The 13057-nt window shown below is 37.6% G+C and overlaps 2 protein-coding genes and 1 long non-coding RNA gene across 5 annotated transcripts in view; 1 reads left to right on the top strand and 2 right to left on the bottom strand.

The window, feature by feature from the left end:
- The window catches only part of LOC306997544 (uncharacterized protein), a gene marked incomplete at both ends in the record, with an annotated part of 351005 nt that overhangs the window by 232105 nt on the left and 105843 nt on the right, over window positions 1–13057 (bottom strand). The window lies entirely within an intron of this gene.
- The window catches only part of LOC306997724 (protein NLRC3-like), a 52860-nt gene that overhangs the window by 21952 nt on the left and 17851 nt on the right, over window positions 1–13057 (bottom strand). For all 3 annotated transcript variants that reach the window (XM_079611145.1, XM_079611143.1, XM_079611144.1), the window contains one exon: window positions 8176–8247. In XM_079611145.1, the coding sequence (XP_079467271.1) occupies window positions 8176–8247 (72 nt within the window). The remainder of the gene's footprint in view (window positions 1–8175; window positions 8248–13057) is intronic.
- On the top strand, window positions 11100–12932 carry LOC306997739. Its single transcript, XR_013797440.1, has 3 exons — window positions 11100–11351; window positions 12275–12308; window positions 12612–12932. It is a non-coding gene; the product is annotated as an uncharacterized lncRNA (long non-coding RNA).

Here is a 13057-nt window from a genome sequence, read left to right as displayed (position 1 = left end):
GTTTTGCATTGGCACTTTCTGATATTTTTGGCAGATCTTCAAAGAAGAAACCATCAATATCTTGATCTATCCTATGATCAGAACTATAAAGACTTTTATACAATGTTGCTGCTCTTTTTCTCATTTCGACTGGGTCTAATAACAAAACCCCAGCTTCAGACCTTAAACTCTGAATATACCGTCTTTGACCATTCTTTTTTTCTAATCCGAAAAAAAAACTTTGATGGAACATCCATCTGTTCTACATCCTGGAACCGTGATCTGACCAATGCCCCCTGTGCCTTTCTTTTATAGAATTCAGACAAGGCCGATTTTTTCGTAAAAAGAGAATCTAAATGGTCTTGATTTCCTGTTTCTTGAATTAAAACTTGAATTTCTAAAATGTCCTCTTCTAACTTCTTTATAGACTGAGTTAAACATTTTGTGACATTTAGAGTATATTGTTGACATAGTTGCCTAATATTTACTTTCCCAATGTCCCACCATTCCTGTAAAGAGGAAAAATGATCTTTTTGTTCTCTAAAAGACTCCCAGTAAAACCTAAAAACATCTTTAAACTTTAAATCTGACAACAATGTCACATTAAAATGCCAATAAGAACTGCTTAACTTAACTGAACTGACAATCATTCTACACACAACCAAACTATGATCAGAGAAACCTACTGGAAGAATTGAGCCATCTACAAAGAAACTAAGATGATGTTTGAAAACATAAAATCTATCTAAACGTGCCATTGACAACCAGAGGTGGAAAGTCCAGGGGTCAGAAAGTAAAAGTCCTGCCATATGTTTATTCCACCCATGAACTCAGTCAGCTGATTTCACTAATTAGTTCTATCTACTGCTGAAAAACTGTGCTAATCAGCAAATCCAGCTGATTGGAACAAAATACTGAGGAGGACTTTTACTTTCTGAACCTGGACTTTCCACCTCTGTTGACAACACATTTTCACGAGCATGCGCCCATGTGTATTGTTTAACATCATGATTAAAATTTCTCCATACATCACCGAGCTCATTCCCTTCTATCATTTGTATCAGTTTTCGGCGTGAAGCCATATGTGGTTCTACATGATTCCTATCTATATTTTTTTCAACACAATTAAAATCTCCTCCCACAACCAAAAATTCTCCATTATCACATTTTTCTATTACTGTATTTAATTTATCTAAAAAAACATTCTTTCTATCTGTGAGGTTGGTGCATATACACAAATAAAAACAAAAACATGATCTTCAAATTGAGCTTTTATCTTTAAGAGTCTACCTTTTACAATCTCCTCTACTGAAAAGATGAGGGAGCAAAATTTTTATTAAACAAAACTGCAACTCCTCCACTGAGTTAAGTATTGTGACTCAGAAAAAGAAGACCGCCCCATTCCTTAGCCCATTCAACAGCAATTTTCACATCACTATGTGTCTCCTGTAAAAACAGGACATCAATTTTATTCTGTTTCACTACTTCATATATCTGAGCTCTCTTTCTGCAGTCTCTAGCCCCATTCACATTCAAAGAAGCAATGCGAATTTCACTCATAAATAAAAATGAAAAAGAAACTACAGCACAGAGAGCAAAACATCCAATAAGGACATAAAAACTAAACCATTTCAACGTCATTATTCAATTGGAGTTTAATTTTTGTGACAATTTTTTTTAAGCGATAAACTTCTTTATCTGTAAATCTTCCTTCGCTCATTAAACACTTAATATTTTCCAAAAGTCTTCCGAGATCTGGAAAATATTCATCAATTTGCACTAGGGCTGTAACGATTAATCGCGATTAATCGCGATTAATCAAAATTCAAAATAAAAGTTTGTGTTTACATAATATATGTGTGTGTATTGTGTATAATTATTTTGTATATATAAATACATACACATGCATGTATATATTTGAGAAATATTTGCATTTATATACTGCATATATATTTTTATATGATTTATATTATATATAAATAGAACTATTTTATATATAAATAACACATTTTTATTAAATATATACATGCATGTGTGTGTATTTATATATACAAAATAATTATACACAATACACACACATTTATTATGTAAACACAAACTTTTATTTTGAATTTTGATTAATCGCGATTAATCGTTACAGCCCTAATTTGCACTCCTCTCATATTTTTGGTCACTTTCAAGAATTTTTTGATCTCATCCACTCCATAATCAAAACATGACCAACTGGATTGAGAACAAACGGAGGCACTGGAATCAGAGCACTCGCTCTCACTGGTTTCATTGTCCACTTTATTCTCTTCTTGGTTCTTTCTAGCCTGTTTCAAAACCATGGTTGTGTCTTTATTTTTCCTCTTCAGAGGTGCTTTAAAAACCACCTGATCCATATCCATTAATGTGTCCTCACTCTGAATTACACTCTCCACTTGTAGCTCAGTACCAGAAGACTGAACTAACCTCGTTTGTGTGTTACCAGTTTGTCCACCATCAATACTGTTTCTTTCAACACTCACACAGGTTACAATTTCGGATTTTTTTGCGTTTTTTTCATCAAATTCAACGCTTTGTCTAGTTAGATCAGATTCAATATTTTTTTCCACAGACACTATTTTTGGCACACTGGAATTCGGCGCATTGGAAGTACTGGCGACTTCTCCGTCTTCACTTTGCTCAGCGTTAACGTTATCTTTCACACCATCATTCTGCGCGCCGTGATGAGCGCAGTTTTCCGGGCACCCGCGGATTAAATGACCAGACTTTCCACAACCAAAACACCTCATCGTGTCTGTAGTTACAAAGACAGTGTAATCAAAATCATCCACTTTAAATTTAAAATTTACGTCAAGATCAGTTCTATTTCCGTTCAGAATCATATACGTGAAACGCCTGAACGAGACTACATGTTTCACTAACCCCGATTTACATCCTATAGCGATCTTTTTTATGGGAGCAATCATTTTGCCAAAGCGTGACAATTCTTTCGCCAACATCTCATCCTTAATAAAGGGGGGTACATTTGAAATGGTGACTTTTTTTGCGGGGGTGGAAAGAGGTAGGACTGGGGTAAATAAACCACGTATGTTTATTCCCTTTCCAACGACTTCATTCGCTTTTTCTACTGTACTCAAGAACAGTACAATTGAGTTGTTCATTTTGGACGCCGCCAACACACATTCATGACCCACTACATCACCAACCGCTACACTACACTCTTCCACGCTCCCCACCGCTACCACCTTCACACCGTGGCGCCGCGTGAGTGAATCGAGAACATTAGCTCCCTGAGTCGCCATGCCTCCCAGTACGAAGACTGGGTTTAGGCGCTCAGTTAAGCTTCTCTGTAAATTTCACAACAAACAACAACAAAACAAACAAACAAAAACATAGAAAAAAAGGGGGGGGAAATATATTTTAAAGCCACAGCGGGCACAAAAAGACCACACACTCACCGCACCACTCACTCTGCTCAACAAACGCTCGCACAGAGAGAGAGAGAGAGAGAGAGAGAGAGAGAGAGAGAGAGAGAGAGAGAGCGAGAGCGAGAGAGCGAGAGAGTAATATTTGTGTAGTATTGGTGTACCCCCTACACCACAAAGTGGTGTAGGGGGTAAAGTTTATGACATTGTAAAATCAATGTATTCGAACAACAAATGTGCAATACGAATTGGCAACAAACATACAGAATTCTTCCCCCAGAAAAGAGGAGTGCGGCAGGGCTGTAGCCTGAGTCCAACGCTGTTCAACATCTACATTAATGAACTAGCGGTGCAGTTGGAACAGTCTACGGGCCCTGGACTCACTCTACAGGACAGAAGCATTAAGCTGTTACTGTACGCAGACGACCTGGTGCTGCTGTCACCCACCGCACAGGGACTACAGCAGCAGTGTGTGTGTGTGTGTGTGTGTGTGTGTGAGGGACAGAGAGAGAGAGTCACCGCACAGGGACTACAGCAGCACCTGGACCTGCTGGAGAACTACTGCCAGAACTGGGCCCTGGCAGTCAACCTCACAAAGACCAACATTATGGTCTTCCAGAAGAAGCCCAGATGTCAGGAACACAGATACCAGTTCAGTCTAGGCAGCACCGGCCTAGAGCACACGATGCAGTATACTTACCTCGGCCTGGTCATCACTGCACACACACACACACACACACACTTACCTCGGCCTGGTCATCACTGCATCGGGGAGCTTCAGTGTGGCAGTGAATGCTCTCAGAGATAAAGCTCGAAGAGCTCTATATGCAATTAAGAAAAAATTCCAAAACATTGAATTACCGATCCCAATCTGGTGTAAAATCTTTGATAGCGTTATTCAGCCCATTGCGCTGTATGGAAGTGAGGTTTGGGGTCCACTCAGTGATCAGAGCTACACTAGATGGGACAGACATCCAACAGAAGCCCTACACACAGAATTCTGCAAAATGATACTAAAATTACAAAGGAAAACACCCAATAACGCATGCAGGGCAGAATTAGGCTGATTCCCATTGATTGTTAATATGCAAAAAAGATCCCTCAAATTCTGGATGCATCTAAAATCAAGTCCCACAGAATCGCTACATTTTAAAGCACTACAAACTAGTGGTGTCAACAATAATCGATTCGGCGATGCATCGCAATGCGGGATATGCACGATTCAGCATCGATGCGGCAAAGTGCCATAATCGATTATGTCACTGTTTATTTTCTGGCCTTGAGTTGGACAATAAAGTTACTTTCGTGGGCATAACAACAATCAAGACGGCTGAGGCGGAGGGAGATGACCGCGATAGACGGGTAATTAAAAACGCACCTAAAGCTTGGAAAAGCGGACATCTGGGCACATTTCGGATTCTACGAAGTTAATGGGAAACTAAACAAGACGAGGCTGAACACAGGAGCGCAGCTTCGCGGCTGAGACACGAATAGACTAACATAAAGCTTTTACTTTTAAACACAAAAGGCACGTCCATTTGAATAAAAAAATAATATTTATTAAACAAACCAGATCAAGAGCAAAAACAAAATAAAGTGCATAACTGAAAAATAAAGCATAGGCTCAAAACTAATACAAACAGTGGCACTGCGCATTGGGCTGCAATCATTTTTTCCCGTCTTCTAAAAAAAAAATGCTGCCACACTGCCGATGTCTTTGTTGACATGATAGAAGAGGACTGACTATGAATTAAACGGTCTCTCAATTAAATAAATAATATTCAGCAAACCTTCTAGTAGCCTACTTTCTTCAATTTGTCTCTCTTCTCCAGTGGTTTGGGCTAATCCAAAAGAAGTGAAAACAAGGGGGGTGTTCTGAAGACAGACTGTTACCTGTGAAACAGGGGTGCTCTGAAAACACCCCCATTAGCAATTAGTGCTTTCCACCTGATGAAACGAACGCGCAAAACGAATGAAATGAACGCGGCAAAACTGATGAAATGAACACGGCAAAACTGATGAAATGAACACTGCAAAACTGATGAAATGAACGCGGCAAAACTGATGAAATGAACGCGGCAAAACTGATGAAATGAACGTGGAAAAAAATCGACTAATCAGAATTTTGGTCAAGCAAGAACGTATCGACCAACAATCGACTGGGAGATTACAGCCCTAGAAAGCAGTGATTTATGTTTTCTTTTTCAGGTTTGAAAATGCCATATACAATACCCTGTAGCCTACCATTCAATTTTATTTTGTTTAATGACATTTATGTCAGATACAGGAGAGTGATAATACACACATAGCAGCCAATAAAATCTGTTGTTCAATATATGACTGCTTGTATTGCCTCATGACTGATGAAAAATTTGCCTTGTTGTGTGCAGTAGAATTTTGATGCATCGCAATGCATCGTAGAATCGAATTGAATCGAATCGTTACCTGGTGAATCGTAATCGAATCGAATTGTGAGGGCAGTGCCAATGCACACCCCTACTACAAACCCAAGAACTGAACCCCGAAAAGAGTTCCCTCAGTCAGCTGGTTCTGAGACTCACTAACCCGACTAACTCTACTAACACTGACCAGTCTCAGACCAGCACTGCTTCTCTCACACACATCAGAATAAACCAAATCATCAAACAATCTAAACACACATATCTGGAACATTGGGATCAGGAAACCAAAACACAAAGTAAATTACAATTCTATCGAACTCTGAAATCAAATTATGAACTGGAAGAATATCTCCAGAGTGTGAGAGACACAAAGCAGAGACGGATCCTGAGCAAGTACAGGCTGAGTGTGTGTGTGTGTGTGTGTGTGTGTGTGTGTGTGTGTGTGTGTGTGTGTGTGTGTGTGTGTGTACAGGCTGAGTGAACACAGTCTCGCCATCGAGACCGGCAGACACAGAAAGAGCTGGTTACCCCGAGAGCAGAGAGTGTGTGTTCAGTGTAGGACAGGAGAGATCGAGACCGAGACACACTTCCTCCTTCACTGTCACAAATACAGTTCAGTCAGAGACCTCTACTTCAGCAAACTCACTCACACAATACAGAACTTTACAGCCATGACTGAAGTAGAACAGGTCAAGATCATATTAGGAGAGGGACACACCGCAGCACTGGCTGCCAGATACGTGTGTGTGTGCCACAGCCTGAGAGACAGCAGGTGAATGTGTGTGTGTGTGTGTGTGTGTGTGTGTGTGTGTGTGTGTGTGTGTGTGTGTGTGTGTTTGTGTGTGTGTGTGTGTGTGTGTGTCTGACCTCAGTGTGTTTCCTTACTGTCCACCACAGTGACCCTCAGTAATGTCTGTGTGTGTGTGCATATGTTAAAACACTATGGTATGAAATGTTCACACTATGTAATTGGTCACACTGTTCATTTGTACAATTAATTTAATTTGTACATTTAAATTTATGTTATAATTAGGGCTGTCAAAAAATTAATCGCGATTAATCGCATCCAAAATAAAAGTTTGTGCTTGCATAATATATGTGTGTGTACTGTGTATAATTATTATGTATAAATACACACACATTCATGTATATATTTAAGAAATATTTGCATTTATATACTGTATATACATTTATATAATTTATATTATATATAAATATAACCAATTTTTCTTAAATATATACATGATTGTGTGTGTTTTTATATGTATAAATAATTATACACAGTACACACACATATATTATGTAAACACAAACTTTTATTTTGGATGCGATTAATCGCGATTAATCTTTTGACAGCCCTAGTTATAATATGTTATTATTTTGATGTGTTTATAATTATTATATGTATTCCAAGCTTTGGCAATATTGTATTGTGTACAGTCATGCCAATAAAGCAATTTTAAATTGAATTGAATTGAATTGAGAGAGAGAGAGAGAGAGAGAGAGAGAGAGAGAGAGAGCGAGCGAGAGAGAAAGAGAGCGAGAGAGCGCGAGAGAAAGAGAGAGAGAGCGCGAGAGAAAGAGAGCGTGCGCGCGAGAGAGGTCCTCCTTCCGCACATCTGTAAACACTGACTCGTCAAGCGTGACCTTTTCAACGTAATTGCGTATTACGTCACGAACGCGCATCACAGAACAGAGCAAGGCGAGGATTTGTGCTTATAAAACTTAAACTTTTTAATTTATTTTTGAAATGACGATGGTTTCGCTAGATAAGAGCCGTATTCATCGTCTGGTGTCGTTTAAAGCCCGTTGAAGCGGCGCTGACACTGTCATCTGGACCTTGAGCCGTTTGGGGCCCATTGACGTCCATTATATGGAGAAATGTGTTCATCAAAAACCTTCATTTCTTTTCCACTGAAGAAAGAAAGACATGGACATCTTGGATGACCACTTGAGTCACTTAATGAAGTGCATTTAAACATGTATACATTTTTAATATTATGAATATGCTTGGGACTCCAGAATTGTCACGCCACATCATTGACCCATATCAGTAAATTACTGTTATTCTAAGAGATTATGTCTCTATGTGAGGGAGAAAGATTATATAAAAATGATCAAATGAAACATTGAATACATCTGTTTTTAAATAAATGTATTAACATTTAAATTAAAATGAATATGAAAAAAGTCTAAATATAAATGTTTATATACATACATTAGAAATGAATATTACGGTTAAGTAGATCACACATCAGGTCAGATAGGTGGAGGGTTTAAAAGCTGAAGTGTGACACTCATAGTTTTTGTTAAACCATTTATTAATAATGTTTAAGAAATGTAATGTTTTAACAGTGATGCTTGTTCTCAGTGTAACTTACCGAGCGCATCTAGTTGCTGTAACCACAGGCAGCAGCTTCTGGAGAACTTCATCTGCAGTGTTTTGTGTGACACTAATCGAAAATAAAACATAAACAAGTTCTTTATTAATGCTAATAATAATAAATATCACAAGTAAATTACACATTAACCCTTCCTAAATACCCTCAAATATGTTGTTTAATTAAACACTGCTTTATAAAGGACATGTGATCAAGTTGATTTAGTCTCTATAACTGTAGAAGCCTCGTATTCAGCAACACAGAGTAGTTTTATCCTCATCTCGTCAATGTCGCTTGTCAAGGTCTATTAGATAAGTTAATTAAAAATAAAGTATTGTTGTCGCATGATAAACTTAATGCAGAGCCACTGTAGTCACTTGGACTACACTGTAAAAAAAAAATCTTAATTTTACAGGTAATTGTCTGTAATTTTACAGTGAATGTCTGTTATTTTACAGATATTTGCTGTAATTTAAAGGTCCACTATTAAATTTACAGGCAATTGCTTGTATTTTGGTTTTACATAAATTTTCTGTATTTGTTAAAGAAATGTTCTGTATTTTTACAGAGTTATGTGTAATTTTACATAAAATATGTAAGGAATAATTGACGACAGGCCGTTGAATTATTATAAAAATAATGCACACCCGAGGTGGTAATGCGGTCACGACGCGAAGCGGAGTGGCCGTTACTCCTCGGGTGTGCATTATTTTTTATAATAATTCAACGGCCTGGAGTCAATTATTCCGCTTATACTACAGTTACCACACCTCGAAATATTGTTCAGATGATGTATTTCAAGACGTTTGTAAAGTTTTTGTCATTAAAACGCTCTTGTATGTAGGACTAATTCCTTGCGCATCTAAACCCATGCTCCGTTGCTAATTCCAAAACGTCATTTTAGAGTTAGCGGCGGTTTGAGCCGCTGATAGCAGAGTAATGCTGGACACACACGTAACGACTAGAAACATTCTCTGACTGTGAATGCAGCAGATTCTGAACACCGCTGTGAACACCGACTGAACGCACTGAACACGCGTGCATGATCAGTCATAAGTATCAAATTACATTCATAACCGGCCTTAGAGAGAAGCATGTGCGTCAATATTATTATTTATTTATTAATTCAATTCGTTTTAATTAATTCGTTCATTCTTTTTTTCTATTAGTGACAGTAGACTAGACTAGGGTGACCACCATCAAACAAACTAAATGTGGGACGATTACTAAGTTTGTGTGGGACAATGTGGGACATGTTACCAACACTAAAAAATAACCTGAAACTGTTATATAATGTCTATCTAACTTAATAAAAACATTCCATTCGTATTCTGCCTTTCAGCTGATTAAAATACTTTGTTCTTTAGTCCCTTCCAGAAAACACCATTACATTACAATGTAACATAACATGTCTTTATTTTACATGTCATTTAAGTTCAACATCACTGAGCACAAAGGCAGTAGGCATCATGCAGATAACTATTTTTGAAACCGTTCTGACCAAGTCCAACTAAAATCCAACAAAATAAATAAAGAGAAAATAAAATAAAAAACAACATAAAATTAGTTAATTGACAGTCTTATATATTAAGAATCTATTAAACCAAAAACTTTTATATGTTTTAGAAAGGATGTGAATTAGAACAACCACAGCAGGCAATAAGTTCTAACTCTGTTAAATTCACATTTTAATTTACCGAATTATCCATTCGTTTTCTGACAGGGAACACATGGAACGAATCACCGCTCCACATTTTGATTGACAGCCGACACAACCTACCAGTGACCGTGTTTACTCCTTTCATTTCAACCATTGGATAGGATTTTAAAAACGGCTGTTGTATTTGCACTTCTGACGAAGCGCTGTTAAATATAGGTGAAAAACTACGCCACAAAAATAATAAATAAAATGCTTTCTTAAAAAGGCAAAAGATCGTATGCACGTTTTCTTAATATGATCATTAAAAACCAACAGGCTGATGGAAATGCGGGACATTTTCTCAATATGCGACGTGCGGGACAAGGGGTGAATATGCTGTGCGGTACAACGCAAAGCGGGACGGGTGGTCACCCTAGACTAGACTAATAAATGAAACACAAAGCCCTTTTAACAAGTATAGGCCTATCAATTTTATTTATTTGTTATATTATCTTCAATAATTACGAAAACCCGTGCAACAGGACTATCAATTTATTTAAATATTCAGATTATTTTTTTATTGATTATGTATAGGACTGTATAGCCTACTTTATTTATTAAAATTAAACTGCATATTTCCATTGATTGTGAAGTTAGACATTGGAAATTGCAGATCGAGCGCATGGGGCTGCAGTGTCTTTTGTTATGAATTGTATCCTCTTTTCCGTTATTACAGTTGACTACGCGAAGTGATATTGAACTGTAATGAGGTCAAGACCTGCCTGGAACTACTTTAGCCGTGCGGTTCCCTGAAAATAATTGCACACCTCAGAGAACGTTCGTCAACCAATCAGATTCAAGCATTCAACGGCCCTGTAGTATAATAAGTAATATTTTACAGATTATTTCTGTGAAATTAGAAAACAAAGAATAGAAGGTGTAGCTGCAGAAATCAGCAATCATTCAACATGTTTTCCTTGAAGACCATTAAGCATGTGGGGGTTAAAGTGAGTTTTAAGGTTAAATTGTATTTACAGGCCTATAGCCTACAGTAGGCAGGCCTATTGACTTATAGTCTTTTAATTGTCTTGCTCATTTTGATTCACCATTTGTGTAATTCTCCCCCTAATATCATGTATATTTTATGCATTTTATTAATATTTTAAAAAATCTGCGTTGCTGCACATTGCATGGCATTGTGTGCGTTTGCGTGTGCGCGCGCGCGATGGCGCAGATTCAAATTATCCGCCACTTTTACGTTGCTTAGTCCCGCCCACAACGGTGAGCTGGTCTGATGATCTGTCGTCAAGTTTGGATCTGTGTATCAAGGGCAAGCGAAGCGGGAGATTTGAATTCAGTCTAGCTGCTACTCTTAAGTGGATTGTGAGATCAATGGTTCAAAGCAATCGTTTTCGTCAAGAGCAGCCGTGAGCAGGAGCACTGAAGTCCGGTTGTCATTCAGTCTGTTCGGATATAACGCGCCTTTTTCATTGAGCCTGGTTCGTCACACCGGACATCATGCCATCCGATCACTGAGGTAAGAGTCTCATTATACTAAGTTACATTTGGACTATATTTGATATTACATTTTTCAGTTGACAGTTTGTTTACAAGCTAACATTAGCATTCTTAAATGATGTCATAACTGGCGTCGAGGACGGCAAAACATTGAAAATGCAGCATTAATCTTTCAATTTTCCATCTGTTTAAAGAAAGATCAGTTGAACCCACATCTCAAAATACCTAAAACACGTTGCTTAAGCTTTAGACTTGTTATTCATATGAAAGTCCGTTCAATTGTATAAAATCTTCGTTATAATGATGAGTCAGTAAATCAATATCTTAAACAGCGATCTGGAAGCTAAAAACTCTTCTCTTAAAAATATCCTTGCTTTAGTAAAATTGTTTTTGGTGCATTTATTACCATTTTAATAACCACAGTTTTACTACAAATAGGCCTACCATATTTCTTTGTAACGTTAGTTAAACCACGTGGTCAATTTTCGTAATGGTGAGTAACGTTAACTCTACCGAGACCGTTAATAAATCGAGTTCAGTCACTTACACTAACAGCACATGAGACTAGAATATGAGCACAACATGATGAATTGCAATTCTGTCCGCATCTGCTTGCCAACACATAACTTAGCTATATAATGCATATGTGTATAATGATGCTTATAAAATATATAGCATGTTTGTGTTCTGATCAAGAAATTAACTTATTTACAATTTGTAACTGATGCTGCTTAAGTCACAGTAAATCATATAGCTGCTAAAGTTACATTTACTTTCTATAAATATAGGTTAGTTAAAACCACATGCTCAAAACATAACTGTTAGCCTTTCCTGCTCAGCTTCCAGATCATAGTCAGTTGAGGTTTTGCGTTGTCCCATTAGAACATATTCTTACATGTAATATTGAGTTTAAAAAATATATTTCTTTTTTTATGATTTCAGGTCATCTGGAAAGCAGCTGATCATGGCAAACAAGGTAAGAAGTAACTTTAAAAATTGTAATGGCTGAGTCTTCTGACTCCATATGATTGCACTAAAAATGGCATAAAAAGAAGTATTTGTTTTATACTGTATATTTTCCCATGTGAATATTAATTTGATCCTTGTGGGGCCACTGTGGCTGCACAAGGTTTTGGTTTTGCTACAGTAAGACCACGAGTGTTAGATTTCACCCATCTTTTGTTTTATTGTTTTTTTGTAACTAGGCTCTGTCATTTAGAAACATGGCTTTTCCTATCACTACTAACTTAATGACACATATCTCTACCTTTCATTCTAGCCAGATGATCTGATGGGAGCTGCTTGCATCTCAGCCTACCTGATGGACAACTCTTGCTGAATGAATGACCTTCAACTCAACCTTGCCAACTGCTTCTGGTTTCAGCCAAACCATCATTGCTGTGTGATCCTGCTGATTTGCCTTATACAACATCAAACAGATCCGGCTCTTCCTATCGGAGCTACACAACTCCTTGTCTTGCTCTATCCAGACTGGGCTATTGTAATGCTCTCTTGGCAGGCCTTCCAGCAAGACCTAAACTCAATGCTTCAGATCTACGTGTCCTCCAGAAGCTCAAGAGACAAAATCACTTTCACTGACCTTTACCTGGACTGTTTCCTGCTGGTGGAATGACCAGCACAACTCAATACATTTTCAAGAAACTGCTAAAGATCTTTGTTTAAAAAAAAAAAAAAAACTATTTTAAACAAACTTTGTATTTTAAT

Source organism: Phoxinus phoxinus (assembly GCF_949152265.1).
Source record: "Phoxinus phoxinus genome assembly, chromosome: 4".
Lineage (NCBI taxonomy): Eukaryota > Metazoa > Chordata > Actinopteri > Cypriniformes > Leuciscidae > Phoxinus > Phoxinus phoxinus.
This window is presented reverse-complemented; position numbering and strand designations above follow the sequence as displayed.